Source organism: Falco peregrinus, chromosome Z (genome assembly GCF_023634155.1).
Source record: "Falco peregrinus isolate bFalPer1 chromosome Z, bFalPer1.pri, whole genome shotgun sequence".
Taxonomy (NCBI): domain Eukaryota; kingdom Metazoa; phylum Chordata; class Aves; order Falconiformes; family Falconidae; genus Falco; species Falco peregrinus.
The window spans coordinates 17783268-17810586 of NC_073739.1; the positions used below are offsets into that span (position 1 = coordinate 17783268).

The following is a 27319-nucleotide window of genomic DNA, read 5'->3' on the forward strand; positions in this document are numbered from 1 at the left end:
GTTACATTAATTGGTTTTTTGAATCTTTATTTGTATGGCAGTCTCTTTATATTATTCCTGCTATATAATACAATCCAAATCAATTGGAATGGTGGTATTTGTATCAGTTTTTTCTTTGAATGTATTCTTAATGTGGCCTCTAGAATGATAGGTCAGTGATAGCAGTCTGCTGTCAGTCTGATCCAGGTTTGAAGTCTTTGATTGGTAATGTATCAGTTTAGAAATTAGGGCACCAATTGATCAGCTTAAAATGTATTTTTTCCACTTTGTGAAGAAGAGCTAGATTTATAGTAGGCTTCACTCTGAATTATCATGGCAATTTTTCATTATTTTAATAACTTTTCTGCCCTTCCCCCTATATTATGTTCCCTGTATGTTTTTTGGTACTTGGTGTAAATCTATCTCTTTTAAAAGCAGGTCAAGTGAAATGCCTTATAGCTTTCTTGTTTTGGAAAACTATTCAAGGTATCTTTAAAATATATATAATAAAAGAAGATAACGAGTCCTGTGTTGCCAAGCAGCAGCAGTTTTTTATAGTCTTCAGACAGCATTACTTAATATAATGATGTGTGGGAATGCAACTGTAGTGAAATCACATACCTAAAATTCTTGACAGAGCTGTCAGTTCTGTATCTTGACTGGCTGTTTGAAGCCATATGGGAAAAACTCTGAAAGTCGTTTTCTCAGAAACTGGCCTTCTTGCTAAGTGGTGTGTACGTAATGTGCATATGCTAAATTCCCTCTGCTAAATGCTGTCAAATCTATGGAAATACTCTGAAACACATGTATCCTATGGTGGTAATGACAAAAAAGAAGAGAATTGGTGGGCTCTGTGTGTATGTGTCATGGGGGAAATTTTTCTGGTATGAGAAGAAATGCAAACCAAGGAGGACTACAGCTCAAACAGAATGAATCTTTCAGTTTCTCGTTAGTGTCTAGTGTCTGATCCACTAGTTGTTCTTACAGTGACAAACAGAGGTCACAAAGACGGGCGTTGTCACAATGAATTGTGAACCAACTTGCATTATACAGTGGCATCACAAACATTGGCAAAGAGAATGTAAATAGTGAAAGATGTAGTCAAGACACAGTTTTATACCAAGTGAGATTTGTTTTAGTAGCCAGCTACAGCACAACTCAATCTGTTTATCTTCCACTCACCCAGCTTTCTTAGTTAGGTATTTTGTTTACAGTTTTCATGTACTACTTCTTGAGGATTTTTTAAATTACTTTCTTTGTATCCTTCTTACTCTCTTCTGTCTTCTACCAATAGTGTAAATGATAAAGGTTGGAAGAAGGTACGTTTTGAGAATGTTTAAAAACATGTGAAACATTCATTCGATTCCTACACCTGAAATAGCGTTTTTTAAGGTTATAAAAGAATATCATGCTTATCTTGTGTAATACGAACCGTAACTTTTCTTCAATATGTAAAAGAGCTTTTGAAACAGGGCTATGGTGGTGATTTCAAGGCTTGAAATTACAGGTGATTTCTGGGGTATATTTTATGGTTAATGAAAATGTGTCCCTTATCTCTAATTAAAAACTGTCTAAATTAATCTTCCCTCTCTTGGATCTTGCCATGTATTCTTCTGCTAGATAAAAAGAGCCAGTCAGCTATGACTTTTCCCTGTAAGTGCTTGTAGACTGGTGTATATTTTTACTGCTACTCTGGGCCCACAAATGTCCCAGAGAGAGACAGAGCACAACACTTTTACAATTTGCACAAAGTGAACCCCTAAATACCAGGTTTTTAGAAACGTGAATGCTGTTTCTAATATTTGTCATACAATCCCTTTCTGTTAGCTTTCAAGGTAGCTGTTCATCAGTTAATATACATGTAAAGATGAAAACCTGTGGTAACTTCAATTAAAGAAAAGTCTTTTGAAGTTGTTGCTTCTTAGCACATGTGTTGCTTTACCAATTTCATGTCATATTATTTCTTTTGTTTCCTCCCTTTTGAAGTACACTGCTACTTTTTGGTATGTGGCTTTTCCTTTTTTAAATTCAGAGATCAAAGATGTGGGAAATTTTAGTTTGAATATTGAATGAAGAATTCTGAGAATATCACTTTTCCTGGCATATGTGCTAAGTAAGGTTTGTGGAAGAGAACTAGGACTTTATCCTTGCAGACAAAAATGGGAAGTCAGGGGAAATTAATCCTCAGAAGAAAGCCAATCTTGGATGAAGAATCTAGTTCATCCTAATTTTTCACCAAATAAGATGGCTTTAGGTACATAATTTGTGGAGATTTTCCTTTTAGAATTGAATATCAGTCTCTTTTTCTGTTTTTAATCACAGAGTGGTAAGGGTTGGAAGGGACCTCTGAGATCATCCAGTGCAGTTCCCTTTAGTTCACCTGGAGCAGGTTGCACAGAGTTGTGTCCAGGTGGCTTTTGAATGTCTGTGGAGAAGGAGACTCCATAACTTCTCTGGGCAGACTCTCCCAGTGCTCTGTCACCCTCAAGGTAAAGTTCTTCCTTTTATTCGGATGGAACTCCCTGTGCTGCAGTTTGTGCCTGTTGCCCCTTGTCCTGTTGCTGGGCACCACTGAAAAGAGCCTGGCCCCATCCTCTTGACACTCCCCTGAAGGTATTTGTATGCATTGATAAGATCCCCTCTCAGCCTTCTCCTCTCCAGGAGAAACAGGCCCAGCTGTCTCATCCTTTTCTCATAAGAATGATGCTCCAGTCCCCTCATCATCTTTGTAGCCCTCTGCTGGACCGTCTCCAGTAGTTCCCTGTGTCTCTCGAACTGGGGAGCCCAGAACTGAACACAGCACTCCAGATGGGGCCTCACCAGAGCAGGGCAGAAGGGGAGGAGAACCTCGCCTGGCCTTTTGGCCGTGGTCCTCCTAATGCCCCCCAGGATCCCACTGGCCACCTTGCCCACCAGGGCACACTGCTGGCCCATGGGCAAATTGCTGTCCCCCAGACTCTCAGGTCCTCCGCAGAGCTGCCTTCCAGCAGGTCAGCTGTCAGCCTGTACTGGTGCATGGGGTTGTTCCTCCCCAGGTGCAGGACCTTATGTTTAATTATGTTCTTCATATTCAGATCCTGTCTGAGAGGTAACTGAGGTACTGGCTTTTTGCTTCACTTTGCTTTTTCTGGTCTTAATTACAAGCTAAGATTCCCAGTTTACAAAGTTAAAACTTGTTTCCTCTCATTTTATTCTTTTTTCTGCCTCCTAAAGTTACTGATATCGTTGGGGAAAGTTTTGGTGAGTTAATTGAGTATCGCACAGCAAACATAGTGCATGACCTGTGGCTCTTCTCAGTGCCTCTCTAACCTACCCACTTGGTTTAACCACTCAGCTGGGTCTTTGGTGCAACCTGTCTTCAACCCATTGGTCTCTACTGTGCCTTCTTTGGAGTCTAAGATACAAAGATACCTACAGTTTCTCTTTGTGTTTTAAACTTTCAGATCTTTTCCTTTGGGAATTGTTTTCTATTTGGTTAGTCTTTCTACAGGATTCTGTAAATTCACTGCCCGTCTGCTTGATGCAATCCAACCCCTTCCTTGCCCAACTATTTCTAGTTAGAGACAATCATAGCATGTGGTACTACTTCAGAGTTTAGAAGATTATTCTTGTCTACCGGTGAAAAGCATAGTTGCTGCTTTCTGTTTTGTTTTGGTTTGTTTGTTTGCTGATGATCTTGCAGTATCTGCAAGATTAATGCAGAATCGGGTGATTGTGTTCTAGTATTGTGACTAGGTAGGTTAAGATTCATCCAGTGATTATTACTTTCTTACGGCTACATGACTAAGATACATTGCAAAACTGTCACTAAGATTGCAAAGTCTGGTCTTAAAATTTAGTAAGAGGCACTGTAGTTGACTGTGCAACCTCTGTTTAACTTGGCTGTGCATATGTGTTACAACTGTCTTTAATTACAGACTTTAATGCTTTATTTTTTTAAAAATCCTATTATCCTGACTTTGTTTTACAGGTGGGTGGGTGTTTGTAAGGTTTTATTCATAGTTACGTGCCATTTTTGTGGTGCTTGCTCTGAGTGTTGGGTTTAATTTGAAGATTTGCCTGGAACTGTCAGCTGAAGGTGCTGTTCATTCAATTGTGACTCATACCTTAGTAAAAAAGATATCTTGCAGATTTTTAATCTGCCATTGAAGAGTACTTTTCACTGAAACCACAGAATGCCTCAGTAATCCATTTATAAAACGGGGACAGTGTATTGTATTGAATATTTCTTTACAGTAGGGTGACAGTTTTTGAGGTACTGTATACCATCAGGTTTTTCCATTGCTGTTCAAAATGAAGTAGGGAACCATAGTCAGAAACGTTATGCAACCAGTGTGGAAGTCTGGCTGTTTCACTGCAGACTTCCTCACCTGTCGAGCGGTTGTTACAGTAAGGCCTGCTGAAAAGAAGCTGCAACATCCAGAACTTCCTTCAAAGACATTGATGCCACCTTAATACAACTGAAGTTGGTAGCAACAATAGAAGATAGAAATCAGTGTGTTTATGCAGTCATCTCCCCTGCCCTCAGTGCTGGAGTTTCCCATCTGTAGGAAACTGGTGTTTGATCTGGGGCTTGTCTTAAAGGAAACGCCGTCTTCCTGGTTGAGTGCACCCTCAGCATGTTTGCAGGTGACAGCAGGCTGTGTGGTGCGGTTGACACGCTGGAGGGAAGGGATGCCATCCAGAGGGACCTTGACAGGCCTGGGAAGTGGGCCCAAGAGAACCTCATGAAGGCCAAGTGCAGGGTCCTGCACATGGGTCAGGGCAATTCCAAGCACAGATACAGGCTGGGCGGAGCATGGATTGAGAGCAGCCTTGAGGAGAAGGACTTAGGGGTGCTGGTGCATGAGAGGCTTGACATGGCCTGACAATGTGCGCTTGCAGCCCAGAGAACGAACCGTACCCTGGGCAGCATCAAAAGAAGCGTGGCCAGCAGGTTGAGGGAGGTGATTCTGCCCCTCTGCTCCACTTTGGTGAGTCCCCACTTGTGGTATGGCATCCAGCTCTGGGGCTCCCAGGACAAGACACATATGTTGGAATGGGTCCAGAGGAAGGCCATGAAAATGATGCAAGGGCTGGGACACCTCTGCTTTGAGGACAGGCTGTGATAGTTGGGGTTGTTCAGCCTCCAGGAAAGAAGGCTCCAGTGGCACCTTACGGTAGCCATTCAATACTTAATGGGGACTTATAAGGCTTTTTAGCAGGGCCTGTAGGGGCAGGAGAAGGGGCAAATTTTAACCTGAAGGAGGGTGGGTTTAGGTTGGACATCAGGAAGAAATTTTTCACCATGAGGTTGCTCAGAGAAATTGTAGATGCCCCATCCCTGGAAGTGTTCTACGTCAGGCTGGATGGGGCTTTGAGCAACCTGGTCTAGTGGAAGGTGTCCCAGCCTATGGCAAGGGTGCTGGAACTAGGTGATCTTTAAGGTGTCTTCCAACCTATCTGTGATGATTTGCAAATTGTAGCTGCTGCTTATTGCCTTCCTATAAAAAATGTGCACCTTTTTTTCTGTTTTGATATTTATTTACTATATTGAGTGCTCTTTTGACTTCATCCTGCTGGTGTCTCCTCTGCACTAACTTCCTTAAGCAGACAGGGGGAGTTTTTGAAGGCGTTTGAAATCCAACATGTTTTGTCATCTTTATCTTGGCCTCTTACCTAAAGTATTTTCATCATCACAGCAGGCAAAATTGACATTTTCATATCTAATTTGGAATTTTGATTCTGCAGTGTTGAGTGTGCTGATGAAGTGTGGAATTGGCATCTTACGATGTAAATTTTAGAGAGCAGACAGTATTTTGCTATAGTTCTATTACGCAGATCTGAAGTTAGTGTGTAGGCCGGTGTTTTTCTTAACACCTTTATTAAAACCGTGTGTACATGTTGCAGTGATTTCTTTAAATTAAAGGTATTCTTAACTATGTGACTTAGTACTTTTTGTCCAATTTGATTGTTGAATGATGAGAGGAGGGGAACCCCAAACTTTAAAATGTGGGTATTCTGCATTTCTCTTTCTACAATGACATGAAGGGTACTTGGTCTTCAGTGGAGGAGCTACGGGAGTTATTCTTTCAAGAATTAAACTGAATGACAGGATAGCGATGCTTATTTTCCTCTAGGTTATTTGTTTAGAATATCTGAAATAAGTGTATTGTAAGTGAAAGATCTGCACCAGAAAAATTCTTACTTACAGCTTATTTATTTCCTCAAAATATTTTGTTAGTTCAAAAACATTCTTAAATGTTTTGTGTCAGTGTAGTAGATACTCTTGTAATAGTATGAGAAAAAGATTTGCTGAAGATACCTTTCACATCAAATTCTCTCTTGCTTCACTGTTTGTAACAGCTTCAATGAGAGTAATTCTATGGATGTCTTAAAATACATGAATAGCTCTTGCAGATTGTTCCCGGAAATGCTTTCATCTTTAAAACCGGACTGTTCCTCTCAAATTAGAGGGAAAAATAGATGAAATGAGTTAGTATCTGAGTTAAAAAGGCAGAATTCTGATTTCATTTGTTAAAACAGTATTTAATTTTTCTCCTTCTGTAATTGTTGCCTCTGGGGGCAGGATAGGTTCCTTTCTAAGGTACATGTGGGCCGAGACATAGAGTTGTTCATTTTCCTCATTACTGCAAGCAGCCACATCATATAGTGCACCTTCTGAATTTGTCAGTCTCTGTCTAATATGTAATATCTAAAATATCTAATAGGTTTTTCTGACACTGGTGCTATTTGAGAGTAGTTCTTGAACCTTATTTTTCCAGCTTCAGAAATCTGCTTCATTAAGAATGGACTGAAGGATGGGTTTTCATCCCGCTATTATGCACTCTGCTATGGTGTTAGTTATGCTTAACACTACAACAGTAGAAGTTTAGATTTTGGATTCTTAAGTTACCAATATTTACTTTAGACTGTGAATTAAATTACCCTTTTAACAAGTGAGCACTCCAGCATTGTTGTGAAGCTGAACTTACTTCCAAGAGTAGTTGCTGTGTGTAGACTGATACAATGCTCTTACAGATATACCGCATTTGGTAGAAATAGATGAGGATAGTGTGTCTGAAAATAGTGCCATTACACTTGCATATTATTTTGGGTTTTTTGTAGAAAAAGCTTTATGAAAACAAGCATGTAGATTTTTTTCTCAGGATATGAAAGGTGTAATCTCACGAGTGGTAACATTTAAGTTATGACAATTACCAGATCATTTTGAACTGAATGGCCTCTCAAAATAAGGATTAAAGTATTTGGAAAACAAATAGATGGGCCTGTGTACCAGTAGAGCATGAAACTTATTTTTGTATTACTGTAGATATTCCACTTTATCTGAAAGTTGGTTCGCCTTCTGCCTAACAGAAGATTATTTTCTGTGGTACCTGTAAAGAATGAGTCAGAAGTTCCTTTTGGCATTCTGTTTGTATTACGCAGTTTTTAAAAACCTCATAGATGTAAAGTCAAATTACACTGCTTCAGCCTGTCCTCAAATGAATCGGACTGCCTGTGAAGGAAAGTAACTATAGATGTACTTAAACTACACTGAAGTAGATCTTTGAGTACTGACTCAAAGTCAGGAAACTTGAATGTTGGTTGTAAGCTATGCAAGTCTAAACCAGCGTTCTGTACCATAGGAAGCCTTTGGCAACCAACAACAGGAATGTCCATATTAAGTCCTTGAGCACTACCAATACCACATAAAGTAGTACTATTACAAGCACTCAGATTTGTGCCAGGATTTGAATTTTCAGAAGGGATATTAATATTTATTTTCAGCCGCGCTCAGGTTAGTAATGTCACTAGAAGCTGATTTGACTGAGCTGATGCATGCATGCATTATGAACTACATGAATAAGATTTATTATCATACCATAATTTCCTTAGTACATGTTCTTCTAATGTTCGCAGCATGTGACCTAGTTATTCTAAAGGTTACTCTTACTGGCTTTTAATTCTGACGGTGGGCCACAAGCTCAGTTTGCTTTAAAATTCTCATCACTCGTGCTGGAAAGGTTCAACAGCCCCTTAGCAACTTCAGGGTAATGAAAACTGTTTTCTCTCTAAAAAGGCACATGTTGTTGGGGTCCTTTGTTGCATTTTAAAAAAAGTCCAAACAGACAAACTAAACCATAACCCACTGACAATGAGAGAAATACCCAATTGAAATAATACTACTGAAAGCTTGTATTATTATATAGTTGATTTTCAGAGATTACCAAATGTAGTGGTAACATTACCACTTCTTTTTACCAATTACCTGTTGGCAGTACTGAGAACAGTTGTTGCAATAGTAGTAGTGGACTTCACAAATTGCATGTGGTAGTTTGCTTATGCTACGTGTTCCTTTCCCATCTAGGGCTTTCATAAGCTTTACCCCCATAAACATAAAAGGACAGACACTGCTACTAATTTACAATTGTTTCTGCATTCTCTGCCCATCAGACTTGTTAATAAATTCAGCCCACAAATCTGTGTTTCTCACTTTTTTGACTTGAAGATGAAACTCTAATTTTAAGAATTCTTTTTCTTGCTTTTTGCGAAATGCTAATCAGCATTGCGCTGTCTTCCTGTAGAAATGCATACAGTCCTTTGTTTGTCTGAAAGGCTAATAATGGATATGCCAGGATCTTCATGATCTTTTCTGCAGCCAGTTTATCTACAGGAGCTTGTTAAATCATATTTAACCTATAATGCTGATTAATTGCATTTTCCTACATATTCTCAGTCATATATGTGTTCTGAATATAATGTAATTATTCTGTCATTAATTGAAGACTTACTTTATGTTTTAGTATTACACAGAAGTGAAGTACATAATACTCTATTTAGGGAAAGCTAGGTGTTCTGAAAGCAGCAAATCTTGCCAAGAGAATGGAATGCAAGAATCTGAATGAAATAATTAGATCTTCATAATGTGAAATTATAAGATGTATTATATGACCTGCAAAGTGATAGGCTATTTCATAACTGTCTAAATGCCTGGCAGTTACAAAAAATTCAGTCATGTTGATTTTGTGTCCAAGCAGTATTTCCATACTGTAATTCTTGCAGGTTCAGTGCTTTGTTTACTCACTGTAACTCTACTTTCTCTGAGGTCAATGCCTAGCAGTTTCTAAGGGACAAAACAGATGTCAAATCATGGATTACCCATGGAGGAGAAATAGTGGTTTGCATGGTGTTATGGCATCCACCTTGCGTTGTGGTAGAGAAGTAAGCTGTTTCTGGCACATCAGTGAGTTCCAAGGACAGTAATACTGATTTTCTGTAGTTTCTGTAATGATTCATTATTATAGTAGATGACCTTCTGAAAGCTTCACCTTCTAGAAGCGGGTAATTTATACGAAAATACAAAAAAATTCCATTAAAAAAGTTTCCAGCCTTCATGGGTGACTTCATGGGTGAAGAGACAGACAGGATGTGATCTCTGTATAATCACTGAAGTCCAAAAAAAAAACCAAACCCTTTCCCTGCTCTGGTGCTGACTAAGTATTTAAACCCCTTTTTCACTCTCTTCCCTTAAAAATACTGGACCCTGTTCCAGAAGGTGGAAGTATTAGGGAAGACATGTTAGGTGCTTATGTGAAATTCTGTTTCCACTCTTATTTTTCCCTTTTTTCACAATATTCCCACTTCTTTTCTCAAATTAAGGTCCTTGCATTTTTCAGTGTGTCTTGCTCAGTCACTTTGACTGGTTTTGGTCTTTCAGGTTGGATCCCTGCAACGTGTGTGTTCTGGACATCCAGTCTGCCTTCACTCTCAAGTTGTAGACTTTTGTTTTTGAGCCTTATAGACTGATTCTTGTATAGCCAAGTTTATTATTTTTTCCTTGATGTTTTTAGCCTGAATTTGCCAAAATTTGCCAAAAGTTTTATTTGATTTCATGTTAGAGTGTAAGATAAATATATTTACGTAGTTGAGAAAGGAGAAGTATTTTGATATTTTGACAAATAATATAGAAACTTGCTATGTTTTTCTGATTTCTTGAATTTCTTCTCAGTTTTGATTTGATTTGTATTAATGTTTGTGGGCAGCCAAAGGTGAAAGTAAGGAACTGTGGTGAAAATACGAGACAAAGAGACAATGGTATGTAAAAACTTAATGGACTGTAAGTGACAAGGGAAATGGTAGATTCTGTGGGTGTTAATTTTGACGATGTGAAATCCTTTATTTGGTTGGAGATTGTGCTTAAAGTATAAACTGTCAAGTATGAACTTATCAGAGAAGATGTGAAAGCTGACTTGATACTTAGGGTTCATGGGCTTTTTGCAGAGGATGACTTTCACCCAAATGTTTTGCTGTAGTTATGTTGGATTGCTGATGATCTTGTCCTAACATTTAAAATACTGTGCTTTACTATTTACTATGGAAAGTAGTCTGGTGGACAGGACAGTGGACACGAGTTGGAAACTCCCATGTTTTACACTGGAAGAAAATGACTGTGGATATCATAGGCTTCATCATAGACAGGTCTACAGATGAGGGGTCAGATCCTCTCATACTGGGGGAAATGGTAGCTCTCATCATCACAGTGTGGATGTACCCCTGGGAGGGTGGTTGGCCACCGAGAAGCACCGCATTTGTAGGGGGTACAGAGCTGGTTTAGCAGGTGTAACACCTTATCTTCTCTACAACTAGTCCTGAGTGAGTGCTGGAAGGGAGAAATGCATAGGTTCTTCCATGCCTTTTAGTCCTGACTGTCATGGTATCCTCTTAAGAAGCCTGAATGGAAGAAAATGGACACGGGAACTGAGGATTACAGGAGTTCTCGAAAGCTTCTTCGTACCTATGTTGCCCTGAATCATTTGCTGTAGGGTTCATGGAGGAGATCTGAAGCACTTTCATACATGCTTACTATTGTTTTTATTTAGTATCTATGCTTTTTCCTTACCCTTGTTTTCCAGCTTGCAGCTTTTTTTTTTGTTTTCTAAACATAAACCTGAGGTTCAGTAAGTGCCCAGAGATACCAGTGAGAACTTACAGCACTAAATAGTACATTTTCAGCAATGTTTATTGTTGCAGTGACAAGGTAGCTTGCACATTTCTGAACTGCTAAGAAATGTAAAAAGAAGCTGAAGGTCTACAGTAACTAAAAACATGGGTTTATTTTCATGCTAGTTACGGCTTCCTTCCCTCCCAAATAAATGCTTTTTAGGTAATATATTGCAGATTCTAGCACCATATAGTCCCTCCCAATGTTTTGTCTTCTATAACAAGTTTTGTATCAGAAGGGGAAATAATTTTGCAGTCCTTTCATTTTTGAAAAATTTTGGCCTTAAAATATGTATCACTTCATGGCTACCAAATACTGTGCCTTGACACAAATACCATGTAGAAACATGTCACCACTCTCAAAAGGTTAATTGATATTTCAGGATGTTGAATGTCTTCAAAGTAAACCTGACCATAGTCAAATACATGTGACATTTTTCTGGCACGAAAATAGTCAGACCATTTCAAAGCTGTGAGTAGCATGCTGTTTGTTAATAAAAACTTGTTCTCTTACAACTCTAAACCAGAAAAGACACAGGAATTGTACAGGAAAACAAAGTAATTTTAAGGTAAAACAATATAAAAATAGTCATGGCTGCTGTTCAGCTGTGAACTCAGGCCACTGTGCTGCCACATTGTATTGTATTTGTTCTGAGCCCTCTACAATATTCCTGTATAGATGTGTATTAAAATTGAAATAGAAGACATAATCTGGATTTCTTTACTTTTGATCGTTTGTTTTTCATGCTACACACAGAGTACACTGTTTAACAGCTTTAGAAAAGTCTTAAAAGTCAGGCTTTTCTTGTCTCTAGTGGCACTGGTTTATAATCTTGGATAAGCTGCTAGCCTAAGTCTTGGTTTCCATACTACTGTAAGTAACTGTTTAAGTAACTGATAGAAGTGCTTTCGAAATTGAGGAGCATGGGACTTTAACCTTAGTGACTGCAGTATGAAAAGCCATAGCATTCCAGACCTTGCTCACTGTCTCTATATTTGTTCTTAGTGGTTAGGTGTTTTATCAAAGTAAGTGATACTGTTTCCTGTTGCCTGCTTGGCACTGCTTGCACCGCTAGCCCGTAAGTCAGTATTTGGGTCCTTCTCTGTTAACCATTATCAGTTTTGATAAGGTTCTACAACTGCTTGCTTGATCAAAAATCCAGAGTAAGGTGAGATGTTAAGATCTATATGCTCTTTAGAGAACCAGAGGTAATTTCTTTACTTAATTTTATTGAAGTTTGTGGAGAGAAAAATGTTTTCCAGCCGTGTCATTCTGATATAATTTGCTGGAAGATTCCAGGTACTGGCCAGCACAGGGCTTAGCAGAGTTGTCCATTAGTTTGATTGATTTGTGCACATCCACAGAATCCACTTTGGATTGTGCTGTACTTTTGGGTGGAATGCACAATGCCCTATTATTTCCATCAGCCAAAATGTAACTAGGTTAGAGGATATCAGAACAGAGAATTATGATTAAAAATTACTCTGCGTTTAGAATTTATAAAACTTGAGTTTTAAGGTATCTTTAGTTCATAGGCTGTAGGCATCCTGTTACTAAAGCTATGCCTACCTACCACAAAATGAGCTGGACCAGATTTACAGCATTTTGGTTGTGTCCTTTTGTGATGTACGCATACTTTCAATGATTTGATTAATATGTAAACTTCCTTATTTTTACCACAGAATGAAGCCTGAACAGAGGCGCTGAATGCAGAGCAGCTGGCAGACTCTAGGCTGGCCTGCTCAAGTTCCTTCTGCTGGCTTATTCCTGTAGCTGTATGCAAAGTCAGTTTGAGACTGTGTCTTTCTGTTAACTTTGTTTGGCCTTGGCTAAACTCCATAACCATCTTGGACTGGTAGTGGTGCTTAATAGGTCATGAAACGCAATTTTCCTTTTGGTATGCTTAATCATATGGGTTTCAGTGTTTGTTACAGAAGTGATATAATATCGATGCACTATACAAAGAAATGCAATATAACATACATTAATGTGTAAATGTGAAGTGTAAATGTAAATGGTATGATTTAATTATACTGCAATAAATTTTGGAAGTTCTGTCTTTGAACTGTGTCCATGGATGATGTTTCTGCCACTGGCTTGCTCGCTCATCTTTCATCTAGAGGTTACTGTCACTGTAGGAGGCAGGGCATGTGTTGACTTCTCTGCTGTTCACAGTACAGTGCCTCTGGGATGGCTTTATGCTGTTGATTTTTGCTGAATTGCTGGACTGGTAAGAGATTAACTGACCTGTGGCTCGCTTTTACCAAGTCACCCACAATATTTACTAGCAGGAGGGAAACAGTAGGTTAAAAAGAACTTGTGTGAAAATTAACTTGCTAGATGGTAAAAATTTATATATATACTGCCTTTATTCAAGAGGGCCAGGTCGATAGTTTTGTGAAAGACTTGTAGTTCTGTTCTTGTGTACTTCATTTATGTCTGAAGTGTAGCTTGGTGATGTTTGACTATAATTTAAAATTAATGATTAAAAAGCAATTTGAAATGCATTTTTGTGTAGCTTTATATGAAAAATTCTGTTGCTCACATGCTTAACTGTGTTTTGGCTTTTCAATAGTAACAATTTAAAAAGCAACACAGAATTATTTTTGTCATTAATGTCTGTATATGATAGAACACATGAATAGATCTGTTGATTAAGAAATTACCATTTTTAGGTGATTTACTATTTATTGGTAATTTTTTCTTTTTCCTAAAAGAAAAATAAATATGAAATAAGATTGAATCTGCAACTTTGCTGATAAACTTCCACAAGGAAGGGGAAACTACCTTATTTTGGATCCTTAGTTGTGTTTTGTGGATTAGTTCCAGCAGATCTGAGGCAAATGAAGTCACTTTATTTTGGGTGGTCACAGGCAGTTTGAATGATAAATTTGACAGAGAGAAACAAATCTGCGGAAACAAATTTGCAGAATGCGTGTTGTATAAAAATGTTTAACATTTGTAGAGCCAAACTGACACAGACCATTCACAATATAGAAAGTTGACTTGAATGCTTCTGTACCATCTGATTGTAATCTAAATTTGTGTTTTATAGCTTGAAACAATTGGATGGCAGCTTAACCTTCAAATGGCAGAGTCCACGCAAGCGAAGCTGAAGTCTCCTCGAGCTGTGCTAGAGCTGGGAGTGAGCAGTGAAGATGGAAAGGTAAGAAATACATGCCTGGCAGAGTTGGAATGAGATGTGGTGATGGCCTTACGTTCAAAGTTCTGAGGCATCCATTGGAACTCTTGATTGTTGTTAGTCTTACCAGTGTTTTCATTTTTATATTTCATAAAATTATTGTAGGCACTTGGAATCGTGAAGTACTGGTGTAACAGCAAACATACTGGGTAGACTGAAAGCTGTGTTACCAGCAATTTGGGCTGCAGCTAATAGAGAAGTATAACGGAATATGGTTATGTTAGGTCTCTTTGTAGATCATTTATTTTCATCACATAGTATGTGATTGGTACTTCTTATACTTTTAATGCCTAATAGCTTCCAGCGTTCTACCATGTGTGTAGTTGTATGAGATACTACTTGTTACTTGCAACCTCTCTGTGCTAATGATGTATTTACATGAATGGTGAGACACTATATGCAAGGCCACAGAAAGCCAATATTTGGAGGTTTAAGCTAAAGTGTTAAGGCCAAGTGGTTTGTGGTGTTTCAGTGCAAAAACCTAACAATGAACATAATATTTTATGCACAAAATCTGTATCTTTTGTTAACTAGCACACTTTAAAGACATGAATTGCTTTTAACTGTATCTCGCTAATGGGAACTGGAGTCTTCTGTACTGTCAGAATGTTTAGCTGTGAAAATGTCTGTGTAGAAGTTTTGAGGGGAAAAATCAGAAATGTGGTTCTGCTTTAGCATTGCATTTAAATCACAGTAATTTTACCGGTGTGAGTGGAATTTCTAATTTATGGTAGAATAAAAGAGAATACACAGGTTATGTTTGTGCTTCTCACCAAGACTTGCAACAGTTCTATTTTTTTCAGCAGTTCATTGTAATCTGTATTTTTGAAATGTAAATACAGGAACCGGACAATATTTTATGTCCAAGCTGCATTGGGTAGCACTGCATACAGATTCAATTCTCTGGCAAGTTTGTCTACTTTCTTTACAAACAGAACTCAACAAGTGGATTGTTTTTTGTTTCCCCTCTATTTCTTTTTGTGGGTATGATTATGTACCAAGATCGGAATTATTTTACAATTAGAAGCCTGGAATAGACTTGTAACTGGCATTTAGATAAAACAATGCAACAAGAAAAACCTACTGATGCTCTTAAATTACAGACACTAAAATTTTAAAATCTGGGTTGGTGTGAAGTTAATTCCATATTTTTTTTCTGAATGATTACATACTAGTACAGAATAGGTTTGAGATTGGGTAATATTTGTTTATGTAGCGACAGAAGTGTTGGAACATAATTTTTGTGCTGTAGTTTGCATCTTCATAATCTCTTTGTGCACAAAGTATTAAGTTATCTGAAAATCCTAGATGCTATATACTTGGGGTTTTTTCTTCCAAACTTATGTATGTCCCTTTTGGTGCAGACATTTGGCGTGAATTTAATGCATATATTCGTAATGAATTGTGTTCATTTCTCATGAAGCTTTATTTCTTCTTTTTTTTTCCTTTTTTTTTGGTAGTAATTCATGGATATAATAACTTGATTTTTTTCAGAAAACAGTTACATAGGCCTTTTTGTGGGCTCGTTAGGGGGCAGTAGTGCTCTTTGACTGGCTTTTGAATGCTTTTTTGCGATGATGATCTGAATCAATTCTGAAGTTGGTCGTTGTGGGAAGTGTTAAGTGTTTACATTTCCAAGCTGCATATAACAATAGAAGTTTGTCTTGCTCATCTACAAAACTAAAGCCTATTAATAAAAAACCCCCAACATACTGAGCAAGGTAAATGAAATTGGCCATTATTTCCACTTCTGCTAACTAAAAGTAATTGTACCAATGCATTAATATTTACTACAACTCACTCTGCTTAGAGATCATTTAAACAGTTCTTTGTCAGAAGCTGCCATTTAAAATTAGTATTTAAATTATCTCTCCAGGAGAGGGTATTATTTGTGCTTTGTGAAATAAAGAGTCAGAGCATCTGCTATATGCTGTATAAATGTCTATAGAGTATATTTTGTCAGCTTCAGATGAAATGCAGAGTCCCAGAGGTACACTTGGTTTGGATCTAACAAATATTTTGCACATGACTTGAAAAGTTTTTCACCGTGGGTGTGATTAAGTACAGAAATGAGTTACCTGGAGAGGTTGCAGAGTTGCCAGCCTTGGAGATAATCAGGAGTCAACAGGCTAAGTCTCTGAGCATCCTGACTGAAGCATGGAGTTAGCCCTGCTGTGAGCAGGGTGGGTGGATCAGGTGGGCTGCCAAACCCTGTCTTCCAGCCCAAGTTGTCCTGTCATCTAGGCTGCATTGCGGCTCGGTTACTGATGCTGTTTTGTATAAGGAGAAGAAAAAAGGAACTTTCAATTAAAAATCCAATTAACAGTGGTTTCTTACAATGATTCATAATTTGAAATGTTTAATTGCATTTCTAAATCTGAGGGAAGTGGAATTTCTATGAAATAGGCACACAAAAGCTGGTATAATAGGAAACATCTTTTTGAGCTGCAAGATTCTTTTGCTTCCATTCTGACATTTTAATGAGCTAAGGTGACATTTAGTACTGATTTTAAGATATCAGCTGGGTATAAGGGTTTTCTTTAGTAATATAATTTGGTTTCAGATTTTGTGGGCTGTTGAGTTGCAATGCAACAATCTGAGAATTTTTTAGACTTATTTTTATGGCTTTAAGGTGAAAGAACCAGTAGAGGGAGCACAAATTAACAATCCTGATAATCAGTGCTGCTAATTATGATTTTGATTTGCAAACAAAGACTGATCCGAAGAAGTGCTGTGTTTATTTAATATGTGTTTCTGTCAGTAATTTATTTAACAATTATCCACACAGGCACAGTTGCACATTCTTTCCCACTGTTAATAGCAGTAAATCCTTAGGCCATCTAGTCTAACCATACCAGCCATACAAAAAAAAAAAATGTAGTAAAGATTGTAGAAAAGGTCTGAGGGCTTCAGAAATGTCACTTCATTGGTGCCAAGTATCTCTGCAGAGGAATGTGAGAAGTAGGAGTGTGTTCTTAACTAGTTTCTGCTATGCCTTTTCAGTAGGAAGATCCAGTAAGGCACTTTACTATATATATTTATATTTATTATTATGTATTTTTGCACATGATCTGTAGTTAACATTTATGCTTGAAAATCATTGGGGTAAATAAACCATTCATACCCACTGTTGTCTCTTGACAGTTATCCATTTTATTTCTGTAAATCCATTCCACAGATTTCATTAGATTCAGTTATCTAATTACAGGTTGTCCTGTGGAAGGCTTTGCTCTTTTCTTGGAAGGTTTTGCTCTTTTCATGGTTTTCCTTCTCTTTATTTCATCTATGATTTTATTCTCAACCATTAAGGACTTCCTGGGGGAGTGGTGTTTTTCAGTGTGAATGCTGTGTGTAGATTCCTTGTGAGAATTCAGTACTTCATTTATTTTGTTCCTTCTTTATACATATACTTGAAAAAATTTATTACAGGATTTTGTCTGCCAATGCAAGACAAGTAACTAATAAATGTGCTGGTTTGTTAAACCTGCTAATGTAATACTTTTGACAAAAGACAGTTAATATTAAAATGTTACTATACTAATGTAGTTTAATTTCCTTTTAATTCATTTCCCCTAGCTTCTAGATGTTTTAAAAGGGGCGTATAACACTGGAAATATTTTATACTCTTTTTTTTTTTCTTTTTTTTTTCCCCTGTAACCACTTGTTCAAAGTCAAAATAGGGTCTGACTGCATTTTAAACTGAGATCATAATACATATTCATCATTCTACAGAGCCAATAAAAGTCTGGAAATCTTAAATGATTATTTTTTACTTGTTAAAATAACACAGCATGGTCTTCTTTTTTTTCCCCTTCCAGTTTTTACAGGCTTTTTATTAATTTCTGAACTGTGAACAAATCTATACCTTAGACATTTTGCTCTGTTTACTTTGGTGTATGCCATTCTGCTTTCTAAGTTTGCCACTGTGAATACTTTCCCCTTTTTTAACAGCAAAGCACAGTAGATGAGAAACAGCTTTTCTTCTAGTGAAGCTAGATCAATCACTCAATTCACAGTGTAGATTCTGTACAGCCTGTATGGCATGTAGGCAGGACCCACACTTGGATGGATATTTAAGGAAACAGAGTGGTGCTTCCCCTTCACCCTCATTTTAGCCCTTTGTTTCCCTCTGAAAACAAGTTGTGTTTGTGGAGTGGTGTAACAGTGAGAGCTGGTGGATGCTAGTGATATGTTCCCACTCCAGAGAGGTAGGAGGGGGCAGAGCTGAGCATCCATGCCATGATGTGCCCTCTTTATTTGCCTTCTCAGTCCTTAGCTTTGGGGGTGATGCATTTATAGGTGCCTTTTTTGGTTCAAAATAGAGGAGTAATTTGTATCTGTGGGGCCTCAAAAAAAGACGACAATTAAAAGACATGACACTGGAAGGACTGTGATGAGGTGCAAAGACTAAGCAATTGTAAATTACTTCTCACATTCATAGGCTACTCAACCACTTTCTGTTCTGATGGGGGTATCACTTTTGCTTCTCAGAACACAAACTTGCGTGCACACCCTTAAACTGATTTTGGTCTTCTCATCAAGCAGATTTGTAAGTCTCTAGCAATTGCTAGAAGTAAGTAGGACAGGCCTTAGATGAATGCAAAAATGTTTTAAGGATGAGATCGAGACAGAAGTTTTTTTCATTCCTATTTAGAGGAGGTAATGGGATGCCTGGATAGCCTCAGACAGCACAGTCCTGGTTCAGGGTCTTTCTGAACTTCTGTATACAAGCAAGGTAGCTGGTTTTGGCAAAGTACATCATGAAACTGATTTTGTTTGAAAAACTAAAATCTAGTAAATAGCTGATGATAAGAAAGCAGAAACTTCCCTAAGAGGAGGTTTCAGAATATTGAGAAAAGTCCTCACATTTGTAGGAGATGTAGTAAGAATGACAGTATAATCTTGAGTGTGTGGAACAGCTCAGAAAAATGAGCCTGAAATTTACAATTTGCTTCCAGGCTGTCACATTGCTACAGAAAGCTGTCAGAAATTCCATTGCTCAACGTGAGAGCCAGAAATTCCAGACTTGCAATACAGAGCAATTCTTGCATTAGACTATTTTTTGATCTTTCATACCCATTATCTCTGATTAAATCCATTTAATTAGAGGAAAAAGTAAAGCTGTAGTCCAGAATTTTCAAGGTGCTGAGTGGGCTTTTGTTTTCTTACCAGTAGAAATGTAGTAGAAATGGATGGCACAGTAACCCATGATCTGTGAGTTGTGAGTAGTTTGATATTTTACTTAGAAACCATTTACTGGACGGTGTGACTCCAGGAGTATGCACTTACCTCTGGCAATTGTACTGCAGAGTGTGGTTAATTATTTGGCTTCATTTGTGATCTTACATGATTTGATTACCCAGCTTACAGTAAGAATCTCTTTACAGCAGTAGTCTTATGTTTCACCTGGCTGTACACACAATTTATGAGTACAGTCTATAGTGCATGAACTTACAAAACCTGTAACTGGCTACAGCCTCTGCACATGCTTTGTTCCCACTAAAAGAGTCTTAGGACTTTGTTCATGTGTCTTTGTGTCATGGAGTTAAAGAAGAAAACAGTCCCAGTTGAGTGTGTACAGCCTTGGACAACCTCTGGCTACAGTTAGTACTGAAACTCTTGTTTTATACAAGAGTAAACTGAATTGTCCACCATGTGTAACTTCACCATTGTCAAACCAAATAAGCAGCAGAAAAGTAGCTGAAATACTTAACTTTGAAGTTTAAACTTGGTGAGCCATTTCATTACCAGACAGATTTAAACTTGAGTTTAACTTGAGGGTATTTGAAAAACACAAAGATCTCGTGAGGTTTTTCTCGTTCAATGTAGCTGTGCATGCCATCTTTTTCTTACAAAATTTGTTTCCTGTTTGCCTCAAACTGGTTTTGTAGGCTTGGTCCTTTAGCCTTTTCAGACAAGGAAAAGGTATACATGGGGTTCATTGCAAATTCTCAGGCATCTTTATACTTCCTTGCCTGCTATTCTCGGAAACTGTACAGTGTTTTAGCAAATGAACTGTTGTCTTCATTTGTGTGTAGCAATGGAAAATAATGGTGTTTTTTCAGTACCTTTTGCAGTACTTCCTGGCTATACTGATCCCTTTGCTTTTACTTAGGCAGTGAGTTCTGTGGACCCTTCACAAATGTATTAAAAATTGGCGTCTCTCCCATGTCTTTTTTTTCCTGGTTCTGAGATAGAGAGATAAGGTAGTGTAAGAAAAGGGTGACATTAGGGAGAGGTGAACATAGTTGAATTTTCTCTAACAGCAAGGCTGTCTTGCTAACATAGCTCTTTTGCATGTGACATCTGTTACAACAAAGTTGACTGCTGCCTTTGAGAATTGGAGGCAAGGACGGAGGAAGACAATGCGTAACAGAAAGAAGGACAACAAAGCTGGTGGAGGGTCTGAAACACAAGTCTGATGGGAAGCGGCTGAGCGAACTGGGGCTGTTTAGTTTAGAGAGGAGGAGACTGAGGGGGCGACCTTATCGCTTTCTACAGCTGCCTGACAGGAGGCTGTAGGCAGGTGGGGGTTGGTCTCTTCTCCCAAGTAACAAGCGACAGGACAAGATTAAATGGCCTCAAGTTGCACCAGGGCAGATTTAGATTGGAGATTAGGAAGACTTTCTTCACTGAAAGTGTGGTGAAGCATTGGAACAGGCTGCCCAGGGAGGTGGTGGAATCACCATCCCTGGGGGTGTTTAAAAATGGTGTAGATGCAGTGCTTAGGGAAATGGTTTAGTGATGGACTTGGCAGTGCTGGGTCAACAGTTGGACCTGATGATCTTGAAGGTCTTCTCCAATGTATGTGATTCAGTGATCTCCAAGTCAGCAGCTTTTGAACATGGATGTTTAAAACCAGGTAATTAATCTATGTATAGATGCATTAAAATTAATATTTCTCTTGAATGTTAGAAGGTATCATTCAGAGCATCATAAGTTCTTTAGATGTAAGTATAGCAAGTGAGTAGCATTTTAGGGCATTTAAATCAGGAAGAAGTGGTTGTCTTTTGCACCATTGTACAATTAGTACAAGCAGAGAAGAGGTGGAATATGGTCTTTATAGAAATAGAAGGTACCTTTTTATATATGAAAGCCTTGTTTTTGGGGAAGTTGTGCAGAGCTACCTAGAAATATGTGTCTGTACATTTTCTGAGAACCACTGGAAGTGCTTCTCAGGTTTCCATCTTCAGATTCTCAGTTCTTCCATCTGTAGAATGGTGAACTTGTTACTGCTCAGCAGTTGCAGCTTGGAGAGACTTGTGTGTGGGAAGTTTTGTTACCTAATAATCCCTTATTTTTCCTTTCAGGGGTTCTAAACAAGAAAAGTTATGAGAGATGTGGAATTTAAAAAAAGGAATTTCCATGTGTTTTTTTTCAGTAGCCTTATGCTTCAAAATACTTAACATCTTTGAGCCAACAGTGTTTTATTTTACTGTAGCAGGTTCCTGTGTAAGGGCTACCTTCAGAACTTGTTGGAAGAGATAGGATTGTCTTCGACAGTCATGATTACTGCCTGTTTTTAATTTATACTGACACTTACAGAAGCCGTTGCCTTGCTCCTTGTTACTGTGATGGTAGCTTGGGAGCAGTCTGCGCTTTGCTGTTCACTTTTTGGGTTGGAATAGAAGACGTACACCTGTCTTAATGCATTGTCTTCTGGAAGCACTCTGAAAATGAGGATTTGTTTAGTCAGAAGCATAATATAAAAAAGAGCAAGTTAAAAGCAAGATCTAAATACATACAGAATGTTTTAATGGAAGTTGTGAACTTGCCTATAAATGCTGCTAACCTTTAGAGCTGCACTATAGAAATGCATTTTTTGGAGAGACTCCAGAAAGGGATAGGTCAGTGACTTTGCTTGGGGTATCCAGAAAGAACAGTGTGGAGTGTTCAAAGAAAGCTTTAAGTGTTACACAGCTTATTTGTAAAAAAAATAAGTAGACCAAAAAAGATGATTAAATAGCAGACTTGTAGAAGAGAGAATGATGTCCACAGCTGCCTAGACTGACTGCAGCACTCCACCTTTTCTCTACATGATTTCCTGTGGTTTTTTTTTCAGGCTTACTGGTAGCTGGTTAAACTTTCTTTTCTCAGCACTGCATTTTACTTCTGCAGCTGTGGCAAGGTGGGCAGAAAATCGAGGAAACTTTCTGCTTTCTACTCCTGTGTTAAACAGTGCTGTTTACTGCAATACTGCTTAGCAAGCTCTGTGATGGGCATGGATAGAAACTCTTGTGTTGTAAGCAGAAGAAACAAAATTCTGTGAAGGAACAGGAAAAACAATGCAATACAAATGCCAATAAAATGGGTTCTTAGTGTCTACCCTAAGCAGTTATTTAGTGATTTCTATAACTTTTAATTCCATTTTCTTCATAGAGTAAATAATGATACTAACTGTTGAGCTGCTGAGAAACACTGGAAGGAGTTTTTATCTCGTTTTCCTCAATATTTCATCTGCCTTTTCTTTTATTAGTGCATAAAAAAGCATACCTGCACAAACTTCTTTAACTTCTTTTTTAAGATGTACTTGATTATTTTGTGTATTTTTCCCCAGTTGTGTATTTTTCACCTTTGAAAGTTAGGTTTGATTAGATTATGTTGCTGTTTAAATTATATGAAAAATATTCTAAGAAGAAGGGAGATGAGTAGGAATGTATAATGGACATGGAGTAGTCAGTCAGCCAGTGTCTTATTTATTTTGGTTCTCTCTGCAGCTTCTGAAAAGATGAGCTGCAGGCTGACATATTTTAACTCGAGTCACTCAGATCTTGCTCTTCTCCTGTGATATGTCTTTGTTATCTTCATAAGAAGTCTTGTCGACTAGAAGTCCACTGTAGCTAATTTCCAATTCGTAAAATATAGTATTTTCAATCCATTTTGCTTAATTATTGCTGTAGGGCAGTTTTTTTGTAGGCAAATTTGATAAGAGCGTTATCTAAATGAACATTTTTAGAAGTACCGTAATATTTGGGGTGTTTTTTTTCTTGCTGAGTGTCACGTTGTCTGAATAACTTTTACTGTGTTAATATCTTAATGTGTATGAAATAGGTCATTTAAATCAGTCTCTAGGTTTTTTTTAAAATCCCTACAGTATCAAATCACTTGCCTGATCTTCAGTTGCAGTTGACCTAGTTATTCCACTTCTTACGTTGGTAAGGTTTTTTCTTTTGCTTATTTATGCTGAATATTAATTGTTTTTTCTTGAAAATGTAGTTATGTTTTGTGACATACATAAGGCCAGCTTCAACATCAAATCCAGTAAAGGCATGGACATATCTAAGGCAGCGCCTGACAATAAAATTATGTATACTGTCTGGTCTGTACAGGCTGGAATTGATATTTAAAATTATAGAACTCCATTGCATATTTGTAAGCATATCATTGCAAGTCTGAGTATAATTACAGGCTTTTAAAATCTGTTTGACTGCCCATAGATGCTGGAAGGTGTCTGTCTTAATAGAAGAGCTAAGGATAACTTAAATTTAACAAGTATGCTTTTTGCCCTTTTAAGTTTCTGAAATGCAAAAAGGAAGTTGGACAAAATGGCTTAAAAATCTGACAGATAATTTACAATATTTAAGTAACTTCTAAAATTTTAGAGAATATTTAGCAAATTAACTTTCATTGTTCCTTAACTATCTCACATGCCAAATCTCCATCCAGTTCTTAAAAAAAAATAATTTCCAACTTGTTTTGTCCTTTCCAACTCCTTTACCAGAGGATGTACTCTGGAACAGTCACACAAAAGCTGCATTTGAGTAGCGAGTATGTTTGCATGGAGGAACATCCACATCAGCTTGAGGGTCAGCAGCCTGCTGCTGGAGTGAGGATCTCCATGTGAGCCATCTCCTGCTGCTGAAACATACACTGACCTGTTAGAGAGGTTAACAGCGAGGTCCCGGTCCTGGGAGGGAACAAGACAGGAAGCTGTCTGGGAACAGCTGCCTGCTTTGCCTTTAGCATCTTGACTGCAGCAGTCATAACTCCCATCTTCTGCAATGGAAGGGGTAGTTACTGGTTGAGTGAGGGTAGAGGATTCTAGTCGAAGTATCTGCACAGGACTTGGGAGACTTGGTCATATCCCTTACGTTTATGCAATAAGGCAGTTTCCTTTCTTCCAGAAGAAGCAGTGCTGAGAGTCTGAGGGCAGAGGGATGGTTTTGGTAAATTTACAGGGGCTTTAACTATACGGTGCCATGAATACTTGTCAGCATTAAGTTGAACAGTTGTGAGATTCTGCTTCAAAATACGAGCACTTGGCAGTATTGTCCTTTCAGACTTTCTCTGTAATCCTTTGAAGAGCAGGGCTAGCCACAGAAACCAAAAATGAACTGTTTGAAGCATTTGAACAGTGTCTCTTTTATAATACTAAAAAGTGAGGACATCATGTGTGAAACTGTTTAATTTGGCTTAGGAAATTACAAATTCTATTACACTGTTTTTACCGTGCAGCCCAAAGGAGAGAAGCCGATCTGTGTCAGAGCATTTGCATCTTGCCAGGGTCAAGTCCCACATGACCACTTTGGGGCTGTGCATCCTGCACCCAGTCCTCCCTCTTCATTGTCTTTATACACAACCTGTCATGTATCTCATTGAACTGACACACATGCATACCTTTTCTTCCTAACCACGTCAACACATCAGAAGAGGCTGTTGGGGGGTGAAAGGGTGGCAAGAAGCAGCTGCCAGACCAATTCACATTGCTTGTGCTTTTGTCTTATGTACCTTCAGAAAACACTGTGGTGAGGAGAACCATATCCAGTTACCCTGTTGGTTCCTGCCTTGCCAGCGGCTCTGTAGTAGACTATTACAAACTAATTAGGTATTTTATGTGACAAGCATCTCACCAGGTCTGCTCAGAGTAGTACAGAAGGAGCCCACGCTGCTTCATTTGCATTCAGTTTACATTTGTGATCATCATTATTGTGATTCTCCCCCGTGCTCTGCTTTTCCTTTGTCAGTTCTTTAATGCATTGTTTCATGAGTTTTGGTACAAAATGGTACTGTCAAGGAAAAGTAATCCTCTTGGTGATTATATGAGTTTCCAACCAAGCTGCTTTGTAGGTTAATAGAATGTTTTTGAATTTAAAAGCAATTGGATTGTTCTGTATTTTCTGTCCGCTTCACAGAATCACTAAGCTTACTTTCCTGTTACTTTTGCTAATTTTTTTGTCAATGTACAAACTAATGAAATTGCCAGATCTGGCTTCCTGGAGAAGGTATGTATATTCTTGAAAGAGTACAAAGTGAGTGTCTCCTGTGTTGTTAACATCTGTCCTGCTTGAGGCAATAAATACACAGTACATGCTATCAAGCAGTATCAACGCTGTGCATTTGACATTGAACAGCTGTCTGTAACAATGCTTTCCCTTTCCAGTACTGCTTCAGGTAGAAGAGGGTAGGTCATCACCTCAATTATATGCAAGGGCGGCAATTTTCACTCATCTTGTTTCCTGTTGTTTACAAATTACAGGAGTCTGGTATCTGGAACTGTGTGGCATCTAAACTCATGGCACTTGGCTTTGTATGAATATTTAGCAACTTTAAAAGCTCTATGACAAGCGACCTTTTCCACTGGTTAAAATACATGAAATGCAACCTCTTTCACAGGAAATCCACAACCCACAGTGTGGCCTACAGCCCTTGAACAAATCTTGTTTGGTATGATTGTATAAAATCACTACTAATGAAATTACAAATACGTGTTTCTAGGAATGCACACTCACTGGCAAGGCAGTAATAGGAAAAGATTTCAAGGGGGAAAGGAAAATATTATTTTTTTTCCATGTCAAGACAGATCTTGTTACTGAGGATACATTTTGAAGCCTTGTAGTAATGAAAGGGCAATACAAAACCAAAAATAGAGCCAAAGCTAATGAAAATGCTTGTCTGGCTTGAAATGTATATGTAAGGAGAAGCTGCTGCTTTTTCTGACCCCTTGAGCAACATTTATGTACTCTCATTTAGATAGTCAGAGTAACTAAGTGGTCCAGGCAGCCCATGAGATGGAACCAAACCAGTGGGTCAAATGGAAGTGAAAATTGCACTGTGGTGCTTTCTTGGTGAGTTTATAGCTGTTGCAGTGTAAGGGGATGACAATTTCTGCTGTGCATGTAATCAAAATATTACAAGAATTGCTTTGTAAGTGGTGTTTGTAAATGCTTCCTTGGTCAACAGCATCAGGATTAGGCACCGAGTTTTTCAGTCATGCCTGATTTGAGGCTTTTTGGATTACTTCTGGTGCATAGAAGCATGCAGCAGAGTTTTAAGGAGGGCTAAAAATGCTAGGTCACTTCTCTGTCCCGTTTTCCAGCATCAACAGAAACAAGGAGCTTATACTTGGGAATGTCATGGTACAAGATTGGGAGTTTGACAGCAAAACGAATTGGCAAGGGCCAGATCTGTAGGCAGCTCTGCTCAGTGTACGTTTCTTTAAGTACTTCAGCACTGAAGGGTGCACTTGGCTTCTTTATGAGATGGAGAAATTTGTTACCCGCTGTGTCAGCATAGGAGAGTTACTGGCCTAGGCTCTCTGGAGAAGCACTGGCAGTGGACCTTAGGGGGCTGCACACTGGTTGCTTAGAAGTGCCATCATACTTAGTGGTCCTGGAGGGTTTTGCAGTCTAGAACTGAGTATAGGGCTGATTAACTGCACAGAAGAGTTCAGATTCATGTTGTCTTTCCTCTTCTCCTCATTTGAATCCTAAGTAAATGAATTTCAAAGTCTAACTATACACACTTGAAAACAAATACATATCTTTGCTCAAGAACAAGTGCATAAACATTACAAATACTGACTGCGAGTACCTGAAGTCATTAGTGGAAAGGAAGTGTGTTTTATTAGAAGGTCTTGAGAGTACTCGGGAAGAGAACGTTCATTTGAAGATGCAATTTAGAGGTAGGAAGAAAGATGTCTGTAGATCCAGGACAGTCCTTGAGACAGCAGAGAAGCAGAATTCCTGAGCTGTTTTTTCTTGTTGTCATTTCTAGATCGCTTTGCCTTTTCATATTCCTGTTCCTTCTTCCTTGCCATCATCCCATCTTCATAGGAACAAGTACATTATACTCCTATCAAAGAAATGCAACAGATTCCAAAATACCTTTGAAATTCCTCAAACAGCATTGTTGCCATCGAAGTGAGATGGAATTCC

The 27319-nt window shown here is 38.3% G+C and overlaps 1 protein-coding gene across 3 annotated transcripts in view; it reads left to right on the top strand.

Moving 5' to 3' along the window:
- The window catches only part of COMMD10 (COMM domain containing 10), a 118857-nt gene that overhangs the window by 12924 nt on the left and 78614 nt on the right, over positions 1-27319 (top strand). For 2 of the 3 annotated variants that reach the window (XM_055791344.1, XM_055791341.1), the window contains exon 5: positions 14019-14129. In XM_055791344.1, the coding sequence (XP_055647319.1) occupies positions 14019-14129 (111 nt within the window). Of the gene's footprint in view, positions 1-14018; positions 14130-23259; positions 23321-27319 lie in introns of those variants that run through there. The other variant, XM_055791343.1, reaches the window with a different exon arrangement.